The following is a 23,985-nucleotide window of genomic DNA, read 5'->3' as shown; positions in this document are numbered from 1 at the left end:
ATGTTTCCACGTAGAGATACTTAATAAATATTTGCTGAATGACCGACATTTCTTTCCCACAAATGAATGCAGTGAGTCATCAGACAGCCAAGTAATTTACTAGGAAGAAATAAATAAACATATGTTTACCAGAATGGTGGTAATTGTTTCTTCCTCTCAGTCACGTCAAACCCACACTATTTAAAGTAAAATGTTTGCACAGCACCTTGAGTTTCATCATGGAGTCTTGGCATAACTTGTCTCCCCGAGCCGCGGAAACCTCATCAATTCCGATCAGCTTGGCCTTGTAGCGGACCCCTTCGCCTTTAAACCTCTTTATCAAAGTGGCTTCACTGCGATCCTGACCTACAAAGAGAGAAAAGCACAACTCAGATCGGTAGGTGTTCAGGTCTCCCGCAGCTCCGAGACTGGTTCTCTGGTTTCACCCACGTTCCAGGGAAATCAAATCACTGGACTAAGTACAAAACAATGGTAAGCCTCTTGGAAGCAAATTCTGGCTCTATCCTTTTAAATCCTCAGACAAATTACATAATTCTCTCTGCAACTCTGTTTCCTCAGGCAGAAAAAAAAAAAGAGTTAAAAATAATCAACCCCAAGGGGGCGTTCAGGGAAATAAACCAGATGACATGTATAAAGCGTCCAATACAGAGACTGATACACACTTAGGTCATCAACAAATGATCATCACCCACTAGGAGCTCACGTCTGATGTTCTTGTTAGAGTAAGATTAGCCGTGAGCCTGGTTGGCATTTCTTGTATTTCATATGGCTTTAGCCAGGGTCCAAGACCCTCCTTACACCCAGTTCCACGGGCTGTTATATAGTGAGACTCCAGAGGATTGCTCTGCATCAGGTAATGGTCCAGGGACAATGATCAAACACAGTTTTATAATATCTCTTTTGCTAATTAATGTGTGTACAGAAACATTCCTTGGTACAGTGTGCCCATATCTTGCAACAGGCTTTCTCAATAATTATTGGTATATTTCGCTAAGACACATCAACCCACAGTTCAAACATATTCACATAAAATAAGGACAGTCAAGTTACTGTGAACCGAGCAGGTGCTTCTGGTGAGGTGTTTTATCAACTTCATCCCCACTCTTCACAACAACTGAACCGTATCCATTTCCCAGATGACAAAGATGAAGGTCACAGAATGCAAATAGCTTGTCCATGTTCACACAGTCAGAAAAAAAAATACATAGGCGTTCAAATCTCTAATTTCATCATACTTCCATCAAACGAGTCACAGGCTTTGCTCATGTGGTTCTTAAAGCCTGGAATGCCCTTGACTCCTGCTTTTCATCTCCTGAAACATCATTAACTTCAGCTTCTGATTCCACCTCCATCACACCTTCTTTTATTGGCCAGAAACTTCGAGCCGAGGACACTGGGGTTAATTCAGCCCACTTCCCTCTATCTACATGATGTACAAACGGAGGCCTTTCCATTACGTGGGGTTGAGAATTATCTGAGGACACACTTAAAACAGAAAACAGCAGCCGCAATGGCTAACCACTGTCTGATGCCCTTCTATTGACAAAACACGGCATGCATTTCATTTATTCATTCACCCCTTACTGAGCATCGCCTCTCTGCCAGACGCTATGACTCACTGGCAACTGATGAGTGAGATAAAGTCTATGCCCCTAGAAGCTCAAGTTTGTGATGGCTGCAAACCAAAATGCATAGTGCATTTTGCTAGGTGTGTAAGAAGGTGCAAGCTTTAAAGCCAGAAATCCTCATTTCAAATCATGGCTCTCTCACTTGTAAGCCAACGAAACTGTCTGCCGAGCCTGTTTCCCCAACTGTTGAATGAAGATTAAGTATCTCCTTCCAGAGCGACTGTGAATAGTAACTTAGATGAGCTAGTATGTGCAAAGCCTGCATTCACATGCTAAGTTCTCTATACATGGTAGCTGTCGCCCTGCTTACCAGCTCAGTAAAAGCAGCAAGTGGAAGGAACAGCCTGGAGGGCAGGAGAGCACAGAGGAGGAACATCTCCTGTACAGGGCTAGGCCTGGCCCCGTCCTCCCCAAATCCCAGTGGGTATTTTCTCTACCGCACCCTTGCTGACACCGAGTATATTAAAGCCTTTGAATCACTTTCCATAAAGTAAATATGCCACATGGATGATTAGTCAGAATTGTGTAATCAATGTACAAATGAAGCCTCAGGGATCAGTGAGGGCAGACGTCAGAGACTAAAGCTAAGAGCGAAGAGAAGAACATTTGCCATGATGCATATACAGCCATGTAGCCGTGGGCACAAAGGTCACCTCCCCCTGCGTTACATACAGTCGCTGGTTAGGAGTGGCCTCTGGCGGCTCGCTCTACTTCTTGGGAAGTTTATCTTGCTCCATCACAACTACCATCCAGCCTCTTCAATTTCTGACACTATTTCAGTCATGAGTAACATCCCTTTCACTGCCTGGAACTTCCTCCAAAGTTTAACTGTAATAACAGTACCGGGTAGTATTTATTACAAAGCACATTATATGCACCAACTTATTTAGCCCACCAATAGTCCTTAAGGTAGGTAGTATTACTCAGCTTTTATAGACAAGGATCTAAAATCCAAAGTTTAAGAGTCCAAGTAACTTGCCCAAATTCACTGAGTGGAACCTGAACCCAGATCTGTCTGGTGTCCAAGTCCAGGCTTGTCGTTTACTTGTGTTCTGTGTCTTTGAGCCTGTTCTTTTAACCATGATGATTAATTCCTTCTCATCTATCCGACTCCCCTATCAAGCCCCATCTTACACCACAATTCACCTGGCCCAAGTCTGTTGATACTTAATACAGTGAGGGCATTAAAACTCCACTGGAGAGATGGCTTGAAAATGGAACAAACAGCTTCCAGCCTTCAGGTCATGTTCAAAAAAGGTCCATAAGTCAGATACAAAGACAGCCTTAAGAAACATTTCTTAGGGCACGGAGCTCCGCCGTGGAGGACACTTCGTATGAGGGGGCAGAGCTAGATCAGGTGAACAAGGGCAGAGATTAATAAGAAAATATGAGGCCATTTAGAGGAAAGTAGGAAGCCCAATTTAGATTAGGACCCAGGGCCAAGTTAATTTGTATGAAGGGCACTTATGCAGTAGATAATCCAGTTTCTCATTAAATGCTCTACCATTAAAAGGGTAATTTTTCACAGTACATCTTGAGTAAGGTCTCAGATATGTAAGTTAAGAAAATAAATAACAGATATCAGAGCCATAAGGCTGTTCCTTCAGAGGCACATATGATTTGAGGGTATTGGGGAGAAGGTCAATCTCCATGCATCCTGAGTCATCATGAGTCCTCAGGCTGCTCTGCTGAAAGCACCACTGACCCTATGCTGCGGGATGGGCAGAGAAAGGCCACGTGTTTAAGGAAAATCATCAACACTGTTATTTTCTATTACAGGAACTTACATACCAGTCACTGTGCCAAGAGCTTTACATGCAATCTCGTAGTTAAGAGGTGCTCTTTGAGTTAGTCTCTGTCATGAGCCCTATTTCACAGAAGATGACACCAATGCCCAAAGCCAAGAGCAAAGCCTAAATTTTTTTTAATAACTAATTTATTGAGATACAATTCCCATTCCATTCAATTCATCCCTTTAAAGTACACAATTCAGCGATTTTAGGACATTTATAGTTAGACTACCATCCAGCTAATTTCATAACATTTTCATCATCCCAGGAAGAAACCCTGTGCCCATTAGCAATTACTCTCCAACTATCTCAAACCCACAGGCCCTAGGCAACCACTACTTTACTTTCTGTCTCTATGAACTTGTCTATTCTGGAGGCAAATTACATCTCAAATAAATGGGACCATATAATATGTGATCCTTTGTGACTGGCTTCCTTCACTTATCACCACATTTTCAAGATGATTCCATGTTACAGCATGTATCAGTACTTTGCCTTCTGCTTTCTGAATAATGTTCCATTACATGGATATACCACATCAGCTGACAGACATTTAGATAGTTTTTATTTCTTTGTTGCCACTGCCATGAACATGTTTTTACCGGTTTTTATGTAGGTGTGTTTTTCAACTCTCTTACGGTTAGATCTAGGAGAGATACTGCTGGGTCATATGGAAACTCTACATCTAACTTTTCAAGGAACTATTCAACTATTTTCCCAAAGTGGCCCTACCAGTTTAGAATCTCATATGCAAAATATGAGGATCTCAGTTTCTCTACCAGATGTCCTCGCCGACATCTCTTCTTGTCTGTCTTTTTCACTTGAGCCAGCCTAGTAAGTGTTTGGTGGTACCTCCTCATGGTTCTGTTTTTGCATTTTCCTCAGGACTAATGCTGTTGAGCATCTTTTCATATGCTTATTGCCCAGACATTTAAATGTCTATTTACAGACAACCGCCTGAATTTCAACCCAGGTCTTATGCAAAGCATCACACTTTTAACCATGAGGCTGTGGGGCCTCCCGTGACCTCATCTATGCTCTGTCATGGCATTTACCATTTTTCACTCTGTGTCACAGCTATCTGAGTAGATGTCTTATGAAGCCTGTAGTGAACTGGCAGATAACTTTCTCCCAAGACAAGCACATCACAAGCCCACACACCACACCTAATCTTCTACCTTGTCCCACTTAATCCTCCAGGGTTACTGGAAGGAGACACTGTCGTTATTCTATGAAGAAACTAAAGCCAGAGAGGTAATTAAAGTTATTTCAGGTGGAGCTGGGAAGAGATTCTCATCCTGTCCTACTCCGAGGCCTGAGCTGTTCCACTGGGAGGCATGTGATCTGGACTCAGAAGACCTGGGTTCCAGTCCAGCTCTCCCACTCCCTCCCCTAACTGTGTTACCTTAGGTAAGTTCTTTTCCAAGTCTCCCACAGCATCTTTCCCTGTTAAGTGCAGATGATAACAGTTGCTCCCATACAGGATCATTGTGCAGGTCAAAGATGTGACACACAGACATCACCTAGGCCAAGGACTGGCAAACAGGAAGAGCTCATCAACGTGGGCGCTGTAACCTAGGTGTGTGTACTTCCAGTTTGTCTGGGACGGTCCCCATTTACATCTATCCTGACACTGTCATCACTAGCATCGGTCATTACTCTCAAAGGTACTCCACGGTTTGGGTGACGAATCGTGTGGTCACCCGAATTATATTCAGCATCTGCACACTGCACTGCTTCCCCGGGTGCTCTGTGCTGGGCAGTGCGCTGGCTATCAGCTGTTATGTAGGTGAGTGAAAAGTGTCTTTTCTCCTGTCTGGAGGCAGCCGCATTTCAGAAGGGGCTACACATAGCTTTACAAAACACGACCAGGACTGTGAACATCATATAGAGCTGAGGGGTGGAAAAGTGGTTTCTGATTGGTGGTGAGAGAATCAGCAACAGCTGCAGAGGTGAGATGACATTTGAGGAAAAGTGAAAAAGCAGGGGTTCAACGGGTAGAGAAGAAAAATGCTTTCAAGAGGAACGAAGATTATGGTGCTATTTAGAGACAGTGAGCAGTTAGGTCAGACTGAGTGTTTCTCAACCCCGGCTACGTTTCAGAATCATCTTGGGAGCTTTCATAAACACCATTCTGCAGATTTTGATTAGATTGATCTGGGGTAAGTCTGAGCCAACCAATGTGCCTGCAAAGTACTGTGTTCAAGCACGGGGCTCGAGCGACGCTGGCAAAGGCTGGAGGGGTCTAGTCAAAGCTGGAAGGGCTTTGGAAGCCAAGCTAAAGCTTCTGGGCTTTGTTCTTTAGGCCACAGGAGCCGCTAATGTTATGGTCTGTGGTGAGGATTAGACTAAAATAACAGTATAGCAACATGTGGGGAAGTATAAGGCTCTCACTGATCGATTGTTCATTCACTTATTCAGTATATATTGAATGCTGACTTAAGTTCTAAGGTGCTAAAGATACAGCAGTGAACAAAATATATGAATATCCCTGTACTCATACAGCTTACATTCTAGTGGAAAAAATCAATACACAATTGCAGTCATTTTCTACGTCTAGTTTAACGAAGAATCACGTGTTTAAAATACACCCCCACCCCGAAGATTCCTAAATCCCATCCACTGAGATTCTGAGTCTAGTGGGAGGGACTCAGCAGACTGAGTTGATTCAGACACTGGTAATCCTGGAAGTTCCCTGGGAATAGCAAGGGGCACAACAGCAACTTTCTTATGTAGGAAATTCCCTTGGAGGTGCTATTTCTCAAATGGGGATATTCAGCATGAAAATTTCAAAACAAAGCTTTGATTTGGGATTGTCACATTGATAATACTCTTTTAAACATTTACTAGTTCATGAAGGATAAAAATCAGTAATAATAAAAGCTATTATTATTATGCAGCAAAGATATTTTCAGAGAGTTTTCGTTTTCTTAAAAGCCCAAGACTTTCTTTTGAATGTATACGAAACACCACTCAGCTGCGTTTGTGACTGGCTGGTATGCATGCCTGGGAGACAGGGGGTGCCTGAGGGTGCACGCCTCATTAGCACTCCCCTACTCACAGAGAAGAAAAGGAGCCTACGCTGAATGGCTTGAAGATTTCTGCCCCAGTACACTTGCTTCACTAGACTCTATAAACAAACCACAGTAATTAACAGCAACTACTAAGGGATGATTTGTCAACAATCTTAATCCAGAACTCTCCAAGTAACCTGAGAATTGAATTTCCAATATACCACCGACTGGAATTCCAAAGGAGGAAGAAACAGGGTTTATGCCAGGAAACCACATGCCATGAAAGAAAAGCAGTAACTGGCTGGGAAGTAAGGAGGCATGGATTCAGGTGTGTCCTCTGTTCCCATATCTTCACCTATGTGATTGTGCGTAAGTCGTTTATCCCCTTGGGGGCTCATGTGCTGATGAGCACTTAGGGAGAGATGATGGTCTTCGCAGCACCTCTGAGAGCTGTCTATGATGACTTTAAGAACTAACATTCAGAGACTCCAACCATGAGCCAGAACTATACGGCGCACTCTGCAGAGCTCAGTTTACTGCTACGGCAATCCCACGTGGGTGCCGTCCACATATTTTAGATCTAGAGACAGAAAGTCAGAAAAGTCATGTTGTCTAAACTGATGACGCATCGAGGCAAGTGCTAGAGCCAGGGTTTAGACCCAGGTGTGCCCACGTCCATAGAGGCAGGGTCTCCAGGGATTTGATTTGTATTTTTAATCACATCTCTATCAGTAAGATATTTTTGAGCATACAGCTCTAAAATAGGGATACTTCAGTATCACTAAAATTAGCCTCCTTAACATATCTTCCAAGGCCCCCCAAATCTGGTCCCTGTGAAACTCAACCTCATTTTGGACTACCTCCCCCAGCCCCCACCCCCCCGCACCTTACTTTCTCGCCAGGGTCCTACATGCAGATCCTCCAACAAGCCATGCTCTGAGCAAATGCAGTTTTACACCTGCTGTTCTTTGGGCCTTGAAGGCACACCTTCATCTCCTCCCATCCCCTCCAGCCCTCCCCTTCGACACCGGAGGTCTCAGCACAACACAGTGTGCCGGGTTTCCCCATCCCGGAGATCTACCTGGTAGGTCTCCTCTGAGGCGAGTCCAGAGGATTCTCCTGATAATCCCCCTGCCTTCTTGCAAAGCAGTAATTTCATCTGTAATAATCTGTTCAAATTCCTCCTTGTCATTAGTCTGTACGCTCCAGAAAGGTAGGGACTGTGTTGGATTTGTTGACTAAGGTATCCCTGGAGCCTGGCATTTTCCTAACAGATAGACACATTTTTGCTCAACTCCCTCATAGCATCTGTCCCAGCATCTGCATCACCTCATTGACTTTGTCTTTATGCCTGTCTCCTTCCCTGCACTTTAGCTCCCTGAGCGTGGGGGCTGGCATCGATTCATCTGTGTTCTCTGAACCTAGCGTGGTGCCTGGCACAGAGTGGACCCACAGTTTCCAGCTCTATTGAATCACTGAATAAATGAATGGATTTATTTATTTATTCAAAACAGGCTCGTGGACTCCTGGAGTCTGGATCACTGTGGGAAGCATAAGGGGTCACTTCAAACCCCCTCTGTACAGACTGTATTTCAAATCCATTCCGTAAGTGTGACTCACTTAGTCTTCAAAGGATAAAATCCCTAATGCGACATAAAGTAAATGTCACACCCGCTGTTAGTTCAATGTCGCCCTCACTTCCTGTCATTAGAGAAGAGTGTTTCTCAACCTCATCACAACCTGCTCACCTTATAACCTGGAAAATGACTCTCCCCTGAATTTAAATGGGGACAGTCCCCAGGGCACTCAGTAAACTCCCTATCTTGAACAGGCCTCGAGGATGCTGTCAGGAAGAACACCACATCCCTGTCTCAGAGCAGAAGGCACTGCCAATACGGAGGTCCCACAATGGGAGTGACCTCACAGAGACTTCAACAAAAACAAGTCCCCCTGACAGAAGTCAGGATTGCAAAGAAGCAACTAATTGGCATTTTTCATGACACGGAGGCAGGGAGGCCACGGAATCCACTGGAGGCATAAGTGGTCTCTCACTCCAGGCTGCTCCCTCAAGACGGCTAATGGCCAAATAAAAGAGATTTCACATCCGAGACTGTTCTCTCTTTGTCTCCTCCACTCATCACAGATTATGATGAGCATGGACACAGAAACCCACACACGAGCCAACGTGGCTTTTCCTAGTGTGGTCAATCTGGCTGTGAATTCTCTTAACTTTTGAAAGTCGCATATTTCCCTGTCTAACAGAGGTCAATGCCAATCTATTTCATACATTAAGCTGAGTATTCACTTCTCTGTTTTAGATACTTAAACACTGAAGGATGCTGTAACAAAATATCATAGACTGGGTGGCTTAAATGACAGGCATTGATTTCTCACAGCTCTGGAGGCTGTGAATTCCAAGATCAAGATGCTGGCAGATTTGGGTCTGGGTAAGGGCCCTCTTCCTGGCTTACAGACACCTGCCCTCTTGCTGTGTCTTCACATGTCAGAAAGAGCAAGTGTCAGAGCTTTGATCTCTCTTCCTCTTCTTCTAAGGGCACTCATCCCCTCAAGGGGGCCCCACCCTCATGACCTCACCTAAACCTATTATTTCCCAAAGGCTCCACTTTCAATATCATCACACTGGGGGTTAGGGCTTCAATATATGAATTTTGAGAGAGTGGAGGGAGACGCATTCAGTCTGTAACAGGGAGGCAGGAATGAGGAAGGAAGAGGAAAAAACTGGATGGTTATCTGAAAACAAACATGTCTGCCCCATTTTCATAAACTGTCTTATTGAAAATTCAGAACCACCTCAAAGGCAAAGGCTACATCCCATTCAGAGGAGGGAGGACAGAGGCACAGGGAAGTGAAGCCATGGTACGAGGCCACACTGCTGCTAAGGGGCAAGGCTGCCTAACTCTTCAGTGTCAGAAAGCATTACAATAGGTCTGTGACTACCTGTATGTGTGTGTGTGATATTGGGAAGTTATTTAACATTTTTTTCTTCTTTTAATCTGATTTTCTTTTTTTAATTTATTTTTTATTTGTGGTTTATTTATTTATTGAGGGGGTGGAGATTAGGTTTGCTTGTTTGTTTTTAATGGAGGTCCTGAGGATTGAACCCAGGACCTTGTGCACGCTAAGCACCCACTCCACCACTGAGCTGTGCCCTCCCCTCTATTTAACTTTTCTGAGTGTTTGAGTCTCCACCTGTACAACCCATAGTTACCTGCATTTCTCCCTAGGACAGTCAGAAGGATTACAGAAGATAATATAGACTTTGCTCTTAGCTCACTCCCTGGCACATAGCAGTCTTTCAATACATATTTACTATCTTCCTTCTCCACAAATAATATATTTCACATTAAGCACCAGTGGCCCAAAGCTAACCACAGCAAAGTCACACTACATTAGAAGTAACGGTCCCAGCTGTTTGGAATTTTTTTTCTTTTGTCCCTGAGAATAAGGGTGCAATTAACAACAGGATGTTCCTTCCTGAAGGCAACAGGGAAATCACCTTATGAATTAGTTATGGTACCCAAACTGAGACATCCTCCCTCCTTCCACATACTGCTCCGAATCACTAGGCCATCAATCTTAATGATAAGAAAATTTCAAAGAGGTCTCCCCTGCCCCGTCGCAGCCTACCAACATCACTCTGTCCACTATTGAGAGAGCGCCGCTGTCTGTTAGGTCGTCCAATTTAAGAACAGACTGTGGGAGGAATTTCAGGGTCCAGCAGCAGAGGTAACTTGCTTTGCTTAGAGTTCTACCGTGTAGTTATCCAGGTGTGAATCTGCAGCGGGCAAGTCATTATGCACGCTGGCCGCACAGGAGAGAGTGCTGATTCTGTGCGATTAGCTGGCTGGGCAGCGAGCGGAAGAAGAGAAGTAGCACACTCGGGGGTTGTTAAAATGTGCTTTTTAAAACATGGTTGCAGTCATGACTGCTCAAAGGTACACTAAATAAAGAGCAAAAGGAATATTCAACCTATGATCCATACACACCTATTTCTTCAAAAATGCTCCCCTCTGGTGTATAAAGGGCACCCAGGGTCCACTGGCATCTTTCAGTACAAAAAAGTAGTAAGAGTCCAGAGATTCTAATTCGAGGGCCTGGGAATCTGCATTCTCAAAGCTTGGCTGATGATTCCGAGTCAGATTAGGGGCCACAGAAGTCCAAGGCAGGGTCCTCTGATGACCCCATAGATGACCCACTTTTTATGCTCTGATAGTAGACCTAAGTACTAGGTCTACTCGCACTTCTCTCTCTGTTCTTTTTCTTCCAGGTCTTAATTTTAAAAATTGACTATAAAAAACTTACGACATCATTCATAAGCTCCTTAACAACAACACAGAACCACTGGCCACAGCACACCCCTCCAACAAGTCCTCAGACCAACAACTTCCTCTCAAACACTTTTTTCGAGTCTCTGAAGAAAAACTGAAGAGACCATCATGATAAATAAAAGTGAGGTGGGCTTCGTACTGCCTGTGGTGACCCCTGGGGCCCGAGAGCATGTGACGCGGGAAGGGATCCAGGCCCGGGACTCCCGCGGCTAGACTGTAACGAAGCCCCCGGAGGGCTGCCAGCTTCCTCCGTTCTCCTCACTGGGCATCCAGACAACTAAGACAGCGCCTGGCACTGAGCGGGCAGCCAACAAATATTTGCTGAATAGAGAAATCTATTTAGTAAGGGAAACTGCTCTAACTTTATCTAATTTCCAACACCCTCCCCAAAACACACAGACACAGCATCTCATAACTCTGGACAGCCAAGCTGAAGTTTTCTTCACCAAGTCCAAAGCCTCAGGGGCTCTGAGTCAGGCTTGAGGCACTGCGACTCCTAGTGATGTTTTTCAAGCAGAAGTCAGGCATATGAGAAAAATGGCCAGTCATATCTCCACGCACGAGAAAGCAGCAGCAAGATGGAAAAAAAGGAGAAGCCTTCCAGTTTTCAGATTATAAAGACGTCTATAATCCGTCATTGCTGAGTCCTTCTGAACTCCTCCACGAAGGCTGAGGAGCTTGGTACAAACTGCTAACTTGGGCCTCTTGAGGACTAACCAGCCTGGCTTCTAATCTGTGGCTTTGTTTGGTCACACTTGCTTACTGAGAGCCTTAGGACGCTGCCCACCATCCGCTTCTCAGGTCTTTGCATGGCTGGGCCTGTGTCTTTTTCCTGGTGGCCAAGGGGCAGAGGGGGCAAAGCCGCTGTGTGCTGCCACCACGTGTGAGGTAATGCACCAAGTACGCACCACATGTTGTCTCATGTTGACATCACAGTGCGAGGCACAGAATGAGCTTTAAACAATACGTACCTTCCTCTTCACTCTCCTCTTACTCCTCACAACCTAGCATCATGCATCAGCAGTCCCTTCTTGCAGATGAGAACACTGCGGCTCCAGGAGGTAAAGACTGGCCCAAGACCACAGAGCTCGGAAAAAACAGAGCCAGAGTGCCAAAAAATAAATGGAGTGAATCAAAAGGAGTTTGAAGGCAAACACATAGATACAGAGAACAGAGTAGTGGTTCCCAGAGGGGAAGGGGCTGGAGGGAAGCTGAAATGGGTAAAGGGAATCAACTGTATGGTGACGGGTAGAAACTAAAGATTTGGTAGAGAGCACACTGCAGTGTATACAGAAGTAGAACTATAAGGACACATGAAACTTGTATGATGCTATAAACCAATGTCACTCCAATAACTACCCTCCTCCGAAAAAAAAATCCTAACAAAAAAACAAAAGCCAAAAAAGAAAACAAGACAGAATAAAAGTTTTGAGCAAAAGAATGTGAAGCTTGAGGCTGGATAAGAAGTAGGATTGCAGGACAGGTCTGAGTCAACAGTCATTGCATTTATTTTGTTTCTGTCATTTGCTAGAGAGGGTCCTACTATGGCTGTGGTGCTGCAGGGATGAAGGCAGGACAGAATGATGCATATAAGGGGTAGGGAGGGGCGGGGTGATGACAGGGAAAGAACAGAGTCCAGGAGAGACCTGGGTCCGCAGCTCTTTGCCATCCAGAGCCTCCTGGCCTAGAGCAAGTCACCTCATCTCCCTGCCATGATGATACTAATGTTCCTCCTGCAGGATTACCGTCAGAACTGCATGCAATCGTATGTGGGAAGCACGCAACACAGCAGTGTCCCTCCTGGCCAGTATCACATATTGACAACATTTTCACGTCCTTTCCTGTGAACTGCGGGTGACGTGTGCTGTGTCTCCCAGAACCGTTTCAAGTCTGAAGCTCATCCCTTAGGTGACACGCTGACCCAGGAAGGCTCTGGGGTGAGCTGCTCTTAGGTGACTGTCCTCCACCAAAGAGGCACTTAACCCAAGGCCATGTTCCTCTCTCCTCACTCTCCACCCACTTGTAGCTTACATCCAATCAATAACTGGGGTTGATTACCTGGGGAGCATAAGCCAAGCCTCAACTGGGGACAGCTCTGAAGGCAACTCAAGAGCTCCCTGCGGACAGTGGGACCATCTGGGGCTTAGCTGCAGCTGCACTGCGATCCAACCCCTCCCTCTGCCACCTGCACTCCCCACTGGTGTTTAAAGGCACTTCTCCAATAAGCTTCCTATCACAAATCTCCACCTCTACCACTGGTTTCCTGGGAACTCACGGAAGACGGTACACAATCAGTACGTTTGAGGGACAGTGTTTTGATAGATGTCAGGGAGGGGCGTGATGCAGAGATGCCAGCCAGCAAGTGCCTAAAATAATCCCAGAGTGACAGGAAGAGGACTGGGGGGCAGCGCTGAGTGCCCCGATAATGTAACTCAATTTGATGTTCCATGAATCAAAGCCTGAACAAGAAGGTACATCCAGAGCTAACAGTCTCTCACCCAGTGCAACTCAAGGCCCCTGGCAAAAGTGTGGTGTGCTTGCCAGTGGAGTCTGTAAGAGCGAGAGGCGTGATCACCCACCCAAAGGCACCCTCACCACCGCGGAACTGTGAGGGCCGGCGGGGTTTGCTTTTCTAAAGTTCACAACTTGTCTCCCTCCGGCAAAGGCCCACGACAGCAGACACCAGGCATCGACGAAGCCCCGGGAGCCGATGACAAGTGAAGATGATCTTGTTTTCAAATGAAAAATAACAGATACATTTTAAAACATTTTTCTACTTCCATTCTTTAAAACAACTGTTTTTTTTTCTTTCTTTCTTTCCAATGACAAAGAGAAATGTGCTCAAATCTTAACATTTGGGAAAAAATGCAGGAGGGAAATAAGAGGAAAAGTTATCCATAATACCTTCCAGGGATACCTGTGGTTGCATCTGAGTCTAAGCCCTTCCAGACCTCTTCCTAAGTGTACACACACACAAACACACTTCTTAGAAACTGGACATCTGCAGCTTCACTTGGCAATGCAGTATCTCTGCTCTTCCATATTGATATTTTTGGCAACATGATTCTTAGCGGCTGGATCATCTCCGCACCATATAGATGTACTATAATTTATCTAACCAACCCCCCCATCATTGGACAGTTTTAAGATCTTTCCAATTAAAACAGTGCAAAGAAATACCACATTGAGAATTCCTCCTGAAGACAGGAGGAAGATGGATGTTCTCTGTGAAACGCCCACTTGGAGTCTTTCTCCAGGTAGCAGAGTTGATGCTTCCTTATTTTCCCTGGTCCTTCTTCCACCCCAGAGAAGTGTGGGCTCCAAACAGACAAATGTGTGACAACAAAGGCAAAACTGACGTCACCCCATACTTTTCACTGGGACAAACGCATGAGGGTGAAGGAAGGAAATTTGTATGATTTCCATTACAAATGAACCCCTGTAAGCTTGCAGCGTGTTACCCCTGGAAAGCTGGATGACTGCGAGCCAAGAGAGAAGCGGGGAGTTAGCCCGTGAGCGGAGGTCACAGCGCCCTGCAGAACAGCCGAGCCCCGTTTGGAGTTCTACCCCCAAGTCTGTGAACACTCGGCATGGGAAATCCTGCCTGCTCCTGGACACAGACAGAGGTTAATGAAACCACAAACGAACAAGGGTTTCTGTTTTCACGTGCAGCCTGCAATTGGCTGAGAACTTTCTTCTGCAGCAGCTCCAACTTCTGTGGGGTCATCTCCACGAGGCAAAAAAAAAAATAAGGGTTTAATTGGGTCTCTCTGCTGCCAACTTGTACGCAGAGTATTTTTTAAGGGAGATTATTTTGGTCCTGGTATATTCTGGTGTGAGCAGGACTCGGGCTTTATCTTCCATCTGCCTTCTAAACAAGAGGGCTGTGTATGCTATCGACTGATTAAATGATTTCTTTCGAGTACAAAGAAGTATTTGTGATGAAGACAACAGAGAGGGCGAATCAATTATTTACGGAGGAGGCTGCAATATAAATTACATTTGATTAAACTCTGAGATAAATCACAGTGATCGAGGGTTTAAGTGGAATGTGCTGGAACAGACAGTGACTAAGTGCCACCCCCACCCCCGCCCCGATGTCACTAGTAATGAATGCAGGGCACAGGCCCAGCCCCGACGCCCCGGGTGTCTAACACAGGCAGCCTAATATTCTATTCGTTCACGCCACCAACGTGCGCTCAGTGCCTACTCTGCAGTACCGGGCCTGGTCCCGGGGACTGATTCCCAAGAGAGAGGAAGCCCCTGCTCTCCTAGACCTGCTGATCTAAAGGGGGAAGGAGGAGAATGAGGCAAGAAATAAATAATGAACGAGATCATTCCAGATAGTGATATGTGTTATGAAGATGCTAAAACAGTTGGATGAAATGAAGAGTGATGGGGACAGGGTGGGGGGACAACGATTTCTGACAGGCTGGTCCAGGCAGGCATCGCTGTAGAAATGGTATTTGAAAGGAGATGTGAACAGAGAAAAGGGCAGTCGTGCCAGGAAGGGGTGCGTCTGGTCTGTTTACAAAACAGAAAGACAGAACCAAGGAGGAGGGGTGGGCGTGGCAGGGAAGAGGGAGGCAGGGATCCTTTAGAAGGTCCTGCAAGGAGTGTGGATCTGGTTCTCAGCACAATGAAAAGCCAGTGTGTGTGGGGGGGGTGCATTATGCAGGTGCATGACCACATTTTGTAACAACTTCTCTGACTGCTCTGTGGCAAAGGAGGGGGTGAAGTCGAAGCGAGAGGGGTTGTAGTGAACCAGGGATGAGACCTGGAAGATGCAGTAAGACACAGAGAAATGGGCTGAATCAAGACACCCACTGCAGGTTTGAGGTTCAAGATCTGCAGATACAAACTACTACATATAAAGTAGATAAACAAGTCACGTCTGTACAGCACAGGGAACCCTATTCAATATCCTGTAGTAACCGATAATGAAAAAGAATATGAAAGTGGACATATGTATTATATGTGTGACTGAAGCATTGTGCTTCAGAAATTGACACAACATCGTAAACTGGCTAGACTTCAATAAAAAAAGAATGGGGAAAAAACCCCAGCAACACCACCCACTTCAGGAAGAGACAAGGCTCACTCACAGACTGGGGGAGGGGCGAGGAAAGGGACTTTGATGGAAGACAGAGTGACTTCCTGAGACAAAGCCATCCCGATCTGTGACGGAGATCAAGCCAGTGCAACCCAGTGACTTCAGGTCCCCTTCGCAGCCTTTCAGATCCCGGCTGTGCGCAGTATGTGTGTGACTCAGGAGCAGACGGACGCGACCTCCAAATGCCGGTTCCGCTACAAGGGCTCCAGGCCCAGCTGACTCACTGTAACTCCTTATTTGCAATATGGGACAGACAAGACCTACCCGGACGTCTGTGAATGCAACAAGGATGCGGGGGCGTGGCCTGCTTGGCACACAGGTGCCCCACCCATACGAGGTCTTTTCCCTCCTGTTCACACTGAGCACAAGTTCAGACTGAACCATGTCAATGCTGAAAGATTATGGCTTTTTCTAAGCATGATATCATCACATAAAAGCATCACTTTTCTTCTTCTTTTTTTATTGCTCCTATCTCACTAACAGTGTGGGAGTTGGGACCTTGTCTCTCTCTCTTCCTATTGTGAGGGGGTAGGTAATTAGGTTTACTTATTTATTTATTCTTAGAGGAGGTACTGGGGATTGAACCCAGGACCTCATGCATGCTAAGCATGCACTCTACCACTTGAGCTGTACCCTCCCACTGGGACCTTGTCTCATTCATCAAGACTAGACGATTCATGAGGTCTGGGTCCAGATCTCAGTGACTGAACCCTCCGCTGACCACCCTCTTCCATGCAACAGTATTGTCACAGTGGCCATGTTTATAATGATGACCTGACCCTCTGGACCCTGCTTATTGAACCAGAGGGGGACACCTGGCCCAAGGCATGTTGACTAGAGCCCCATCCATGGGAACTGAGAATTGAAGCAGAGGGAGGAGCCGATCTCTTCCTGCAACCAGACATGGGGCTACAGAATTCTGGGTGGCCATCTTTTCCTGCCATTGGCCTGGGTAAGAGAAAGACGGTCTTATAAAAAGCAAAGGGAAAAGATGTTCTAGGACAAGTGACCACAGAGCAACAGTACTGCTGGGGTCCTTACTGATCCCTAATTCCTGGAGCATCTTTCCAGAGACTCAGCTCACACAGGACCTTCCTTAAGTCTACAAGACACCTCTCCACCCCTATGATGTGTTCCTCTGTTATATTTCAGTCCATTCCGGCTGATTCGCATTACGTGCGATGACAACGCTTTCATTAATAGTGGATATGAATTTCTATACATCTGGCCCCTGGCCCACTGCCGGGAGGCCTGGCAACTGTCCCTGAATGCCGGATGAGGGGAAAGGATGTGGATGACCTCACCCAGGCTGCTGCCCTAGGGCACCTGCTTTCTCCTGGCTCTTCTCTCCCATGCTTCCTATCTGTTAATAAAGCCATGAAGAGAGAAAGAATTTGGGTTTTGATGAGCTTTCCCCTGCTGTCATCTCCAAATCTCAGACCTTCAAACTGTTTAATTTTGTAGTTCTCTCCGTGGATGACTTAGCTTTCAATTAATTTCATACACAAGAGCGAGTTATCTCCCAAACAACTTCTTTTTGTCTCTTTTCTGCCAACAAGGCAAAACAGACAAGCCTTTCTGACCAGAAAACAAAAGCACAAATACCTCCAGAGCCTCGCTGACTTCGACAAAGCACCTCCCTTCCAAAGAGTTCAACGTGGTTGCAAGCATGCTCTGAAGGCATCTTAAACCACTGAGGGAAATCGCCAGGGAGAAAATATGACAAATTTGGATAATAAGCAATAGTAGGACATAACAGATCAATGGGAAACAGAAATAAGTATGAAATCCCTGTTCGTCTAATTCAGCCAACATTTTATGCTCATCTTTCACGCAACCAATATCATGCTAGGGGCTGTAGTTAAAACTTACTAGGTTCCAAGTGCAGTGATAGACATTTTCATATACACCACTTTTCATATTATAGCCCTACGTGGTCCTACGACCTCCCTTCATGCAGATGAGGAAGCAGACTTTTGAGCTGGAGAAACCTGTCCAGAGTTCACACAGCCAGGAAGGAGATGTGATTCAGCAGGGTTCACACCAGTATGCCTGTTTCCCACTCTACCGAAGCTGTCCCCCGGAAAAGATGAGTAAGATGAACCACTCGCTTTAAGAAGCCCTTGGTCAAGTGGAAGAAACACAGATTCATACAAAGCAGTGATTCACGAATGAAGATGCCACCAATGTGCAAAGAGGGGGGCCGGGAAGAACCACACGTTCTGATGGGCGGGACAGGGCTGGCTGCACGGATGCGGTGGCATTTCAGTGCGGGACTGTGGAACGCCAAGGTTTCCAGAGCACATTTCTTAAAGGAATCCTGATAAAATGGAAATATCATTACTGCACACCTACTCAGGAAGGCCCAGGGAAGTGGGGACAAACAGCAAAACTGAGGACCAATTACGCAGTACTGATACCATCAATGTCCTGAGGGGGACAGTATTATATTGTTTATTTTATTTTATTTTATTTTATTTATTTTCTTTCAATTTCTGTGACGTTGTTTTGTTTAATTCTTGATACTGTATCTGATTTAACATTATTCTCATACAGTTTTCAAAAGTTTCAAGCAGTCATTCAAAAACTCTAATCTACGTTATTCTCTAATTTCCTTACATTGGTTAAATCATTCAGAAATTGGATAGTTGCATTACATTTATTAATTAATTTCAAGCACCCCAATTCCTTTAAGACTGACATAATAATACAGCAGAAAGTGAGATGCAGAAATTCTTCATCTTATATGCTGAGGGTTGGCACACAATGACCGCAGTATTTTACCAATTTTAGAGACGAAGAAAGCAGCATTCACAGGAGGGAGGCAATTTCTTCTATGTCTCATAATTTTCATTTGGCTGCCAATTATTTCAAACCCAGGGCTTTTTGACTCTGCATAATGTGTTTTCCCTGCTAGACCATGTCTTCCAAAGACAAGAAAGACAAAAAAGAAAAAAAAAAGAAGAAAAGAGCTACGAATTATAGGTACTGTAAAGTATAAGGCCTTTCTCTTCCCTCGAGGAATTTACAATCAAGTCAGGGAAGTAATACATAAACCTCTGAAAACTGAACAAGAAATCAAGACAGAAAAACAAGTCAAGAACAATAGAAGTCACAGCCCGGGTCGGCCCAGGAATAACCAGCATATATATTATTCTGAGCAGCGTCCTACGGGTTTAAAGGAGGGACACAGGACCCTGAAGCCAGGTTCTTGGAGGAAGTTTTCAGGGAGAGGCGGGACTCAGCCAGGTCTCAAATGATGTGCACGATTTACATGAATGGGGGATGGAGGACCGTCCACTGCCGGCGTTAAAGGCAAAAGCAAGATCAGGAAAGTTGCAAAGGAGACTGGACTCAGCACAGTAACTACTCCCCATGATTGGACATCCTTCCTAAGCCAGCAGAGGCTAATCACAAGGCAGATGGGAGTCAGGGAGGGGCACAAGTTGTCCAATCAGAGAGCCAGCAAGAGGTCTGCACTCAATCCTGCCCGTCTGACTCCCAAGTTCACGTTCTTTCCACTACACCCCACCATTTGTGCAGTCTAGGCTCAGATTTCGAAGAGTTTTGAAGGCCAGCTCAGATTTTTCTCTGGGGGTGTTCAGGGGTGTCTTTGTGCAGGGACATTATTATAACATGGTCAGAGCTGCATTATGGACAAAGTGTGTAAGTCCGGTTGAAGTCAGGGGAAGTGAGGCAGAAATTCAGTCTTCCATCCTCTGTCTTTAGGAAAGGAATCAATGAGAAGTTAAGTATCTCAAAGGCAACCAGGACCTAGACAATCTACAAACTGACTAACCTGGTCCCAAATTCACTAAAAATGAAACAGCCACGGCAGAAGGCTACTGTGGAGTTGATGACATTGGATACGCTCTCATGACGACCAACTCATCATGGAATTACGACTGTAATAGTCCTCCCTCCACGCTCACCCTCCTTGGTCCCTCCAAATAACTGAACATCTCACTGTCTCCTCTTTCTTAAAGAAGTCACCCCTCTTATGCTTTTGTGACTATCTTAGGTCTCCTTTCCTGACTGGTGCATCCTTTCTTTCCAGATCCTTCATAATCTACCATTCTGTTCATGGTCTTCTTTTTGCACTTGACAATCTCATCCTCTCCAAGACAACATCCTAGTCGACCTATTTAGCTCCAACGCCTCCCCTAAGTTCCATCCATGCCCACGTTCTCGTCTGCCTTCTCAATGCTGGCACCTGAATTTCTTACAATGAGCAACATTTAACGTGCATAGAACTGAGGTGGCCAATTTCTCTTTTACACAAACCAGCTCTTCCATCTCAATGCCCAGTACCACTGCCACCTCCCCATCATCCCCCAGGAAGCCTCACCAGGCCAAGTTTAAGTGCAGTCACAACACTCTAATAGTTTGTTTACAGCAACATCAGGAACCGCATCCAGCATGCTGCGCAATTACTGTCAAGACTGATGTACGACCTGTGACTCTTACTCATCAGTGAGTCTGCAGGTTCTAGGACAGTGTCCAGCTCAATGTAAAACATTTGTCCAACAAATGAAGGTCACAGGCAATTGACCCTTCACTCAGGTACATACTCTGGAAAGACTATAAATTCCTCTTTTCCTTACCACAGCTTTCACGTAGACTCTTAGAATTGTAAACAGTATTTCTAAAGTGTCCTCACCGTCACCACACTTATTCTGGTCTTCCTATCTCCAGATGATTCCGTGGTCTATGGGTTTACCTGTTTCCAATTTCCCCCTGCTCCAAGCCACCTGAGGGAGAACTAGAAGATGCTCTTCAGACAGTACATTCTTCCAATGTCATTCCATTACACACACGCCTCCAATGGTTCCACTTCCCTCCAAACCAAATGAAACAGCAATTTCTCATCCATTGATTCAACATTTCATCAAATATTTATCACGGAAGCTTGCTAGGCACTGGGAAACGAGAGGTGAGCCTCATGGACATATTCCCTGCCCTTGGGAAGACCACAGACTTTTCAATTAGAAAGAAGACGTATTCGTTCCTCTTCACTCTCCTTTTCCTCAACGTAAGATCTTTGCTTCAGGCCACTAAAGCCCTTGGAAACCCAGGTCCCTGGTAGGTCCTCCAAGTATGCACTCCTGTGCGATTTCCTGCATGTTTTCTCCGTCATGAGCAAGAGCCTCGCTCACCTCATCCACCAGCTCAACTCTGTACCTGTCACCTTCCTGTCCCCACCTTCTCCCCATCAGTCTCAAATGCTGGGAGTCTCGCCTCCGAGTTCTCTCGTGTGATGAACTGAGTTTCTTCCAAAATGCTAATTTTCCCTTGCTCTCCCTCCCTCAATCTATTTTATCCATTCCCAGACATTCCCAAGTGTCCCTTTCACTTTAGTTCATATTGAAAAGTTTCTTACGAACTAAAGAAACAAAGATAAACTGAAACAAGCACACATACATCAAAGCAAAGAAATCAACTAATTTACAAAACATTTCCTAACACAGCTAAAATCTAGTCGCAGATTGAGTCACCCGACAACCTTACAAGTATGCGTATCCCTTTAGCAGCTAAAGAAAAACTCCCTCTTCAAGTTCTTGTTTTTACAAATATTTATTGAGCACTCAGTATGTGCCAGGCTTTGTGCATGCATTCGGCAAGCATCATCTTATTTATTTCTCACAAAAATCCCACAACACAGACACCGTTATCATTCCCCACTACACAGAAGAGGAAACCAAGATTTACAGAGGTAACGGGGCTTGGCAAAGGTTACACAGACAGATGGCATTTATTTAAACTTAAGGAATGTGATTTCCAACACTCTGCCTCCTTTAGGTATGTAACTGATGAATATAATACACTCAGCAAAGTGCCTGATACATAGTAATCATTCAGTAAATGTGACAGATGATAAATGGAAAAGACAGTTCAACACACAAGTGCAAAGTGGATTCACTTACACTATTGCACAAAATCCTGGCAACTGACCTGTCAGGTACTTATTATGAACGTCTTTGGCTTGTTTGTTTTGGGGGAGGTAATATTTCTTTTATTTATTAACATTATTATTTTTTATTTAACGGAGATAGTGGCCATCAAACCCATGGCCTCACGCATGCTAAGCATGTGCTCTACCACTGAGCTATACTCTGCTCCCAACAAACTAATTTTACAAATAAAGACACTGAGATTCTGGTAGGTGCAGGGACTTTGAAGAGCTTTTCCATCTAGTAACCAGCAGATGCAGGATTGGAGCGCATCTCTGAGTCCAGCCGCAATGCCCTCTGAGATGGCCCCATTGTCTCTTCTCTCCCAAACCTATTCGCAGCTCATCTTCTTTGTAGTCCTGCAACGTCTAGGAAAATAGAAGAGATCGCTCTGGTCCTCAAAGGGCCGGCACAGATGTGAGTTTTGGAGAGGTCACGGGCAGCTACTCACGGTTTGCCCCTCTTGCTCTCGGTCTCTGCATGGAAATCACCCACAGGTGTGGAGCTTTTGATACTTCAAAAATCCTTGCTCTGCTGGAATTTTGCAGCCTGCAGGCGGCTCGCTCTGCAGGGGCCCTGGCTCCCTCACTGCCACCTGCAACACACTGAGCTGAGATCTCAGGTTCTCAGATCAAGGCAAAGGGTTCAATATGGCTTGGGTGAAAAAGAGAAGACTGTTTGACGCTGTGGCTGGAAAAGTCTCCTCTCAGTCAGTGGATCAGTGCTGCTGGTTCCCCGAGTCTGAATTTCTTTTATAATAAAGCTGCCGAGAGTGGTGATACGGCTGCTACTGTCCAGCCACGCAGAGGTTTTTCCATGCAACATCGAATCGAAAGCAAGGCTGTACCTAACAGGGCCAATTTCAAGGAAACGCCCATGAAGCACTGGGGCATGGCCTTGACCATGAACCCAGAAGGAACTTCCTTTTACATTTTAAAATTGCTCGCTTTGTGGGGAGGGCATAGTTCCGTGGTAGTGTGTGTGCTTAGCATGCACAAGGTCCTGGGTTTGAACCCCAGCACCTCCGCTATATCTATATATCTATATCTGTATCTGTATCTCTCTCTCTATCTATATATACACACACAAATATAAATAAACCTAATTATCGCCCCCCCAATCGCTCAATTAATAAGAATAGGTTCACGCTGTACAGCGCAAATCACTCAGGATGTTTTCAGGGAAGCCCCGCTCCCTGCTACCCTCTGCTGTCTCCACACACCTGAGAACATCCTTTCCTGCTAGTGGAGACACAGGATGCCTAGAAGAAAAGAATCCCTTTTTTTCCCAGATGAGATGCCTTAAAAAATGTTGTTTCCAGATGACAAAAACAGCAGCATGTTTTATATCTGCTGCTCCTTCTCAGGTTGGCGTCAGGAGGCCATTATTGTCGAACCTTCCACAGTGGGATGTGTGTGCCTAAGAGGACCACTCACACTACCCAGAGGATTAAAAAGCACCTATTACATGTCATAGAAAAGTGGGCGCCTCTTCCCCATACTCTCTGGAAGATCAGACATGGCGTGGGCTGCACACCTAGGTGTATATCCCCCCAGAGGGTCCTGAAGTATCATTTGGATGTACTTAAAGGAGGCCACAGGAGGAGGAGGAGGAGGAGGGACGGGGGAAGAAAGGTAAAGAAGTGAAACTGACTGACAGGTGTGTGTTAATTTACTAGGGCTGTCATGACAAAGCACCACGGACTGATCACATTTAAACAACATAAATTTATAGCCTTACAGTTCTGGGGGCCAGGAGTCCAAGATCAAGGGGTCGGCAGGGTGGGTTCCTTCTGAGGGCTGCGAGACGGAATCCGTCCCAGGCCTCTTGCCCAGCTTTTGTTTTGGCCACCTTTGGCATTTCTTGGCTTGTAGGTGCATCACATCCATCTCTGCCATCATCTTCACATCATGTGCTCCCTGCGTGTCCACCTCTATGTCCTCATTCTCCCTTTTTGTGAGGACACAGTCCTACTGGATCAGGACGCACCCTAACGGTATCGTGCTAATTCCTGACCTCTGCAACAACTCTGTGTACAAGTAAAGCCACATTCTGAGGCACCAGGAGTTAGGACTTCAACACAAGAAAATCTGAAGGTACTGGAGGCCGGAGGATTGACACAACTCAGTCCGTAACACAG

At 45.5% G+C, this 23,985-nt stretch overlaps 1 protein-coding gene across 17 annotated transcripts in view; it reads right to left on the bottom strand.

The window, feature by feature from the left end:
- Positions 1-23,985, bottom strand: part of DAB1 (DAB adaptor protein 1) — a 386,755-nt gene that overhangs the window by 133,849 nt on the left and 228,921 nt on the right. For all 17 annotated transcript variants that reach the window (XM_072974349.1, XM_072974361.1, XM_072974347.1 and 14 more), the window contains one exon: positions 206-345. In XM_072974349.1, the coding sequence (XP_072830450.1) occupies positions 206-345 (140 nt within the window). The remainder of the gene's footprint in view (positions 1-205; positions 346-23,985) is intronic.

Source organism: Vicugna pacos, chromosome 13 (assembly GCF_048564905.1).
Source record: "Vicugna pacos chromosome 13, VicPac4, whole genome shotgun sequence".
Taxonomy (NCBI): domain Eukaryota; kingdom Metazoa; phylum Chordata; class Mammalia; order Artiodactyla; family Camelidae; genus Vicugna; species Vicugna pacos.
The sequence above is the reverse complement of the archived record's forward strand: the minus strand, read 5'-3'. Positions and strand labels throughout refer to the sequence as shown.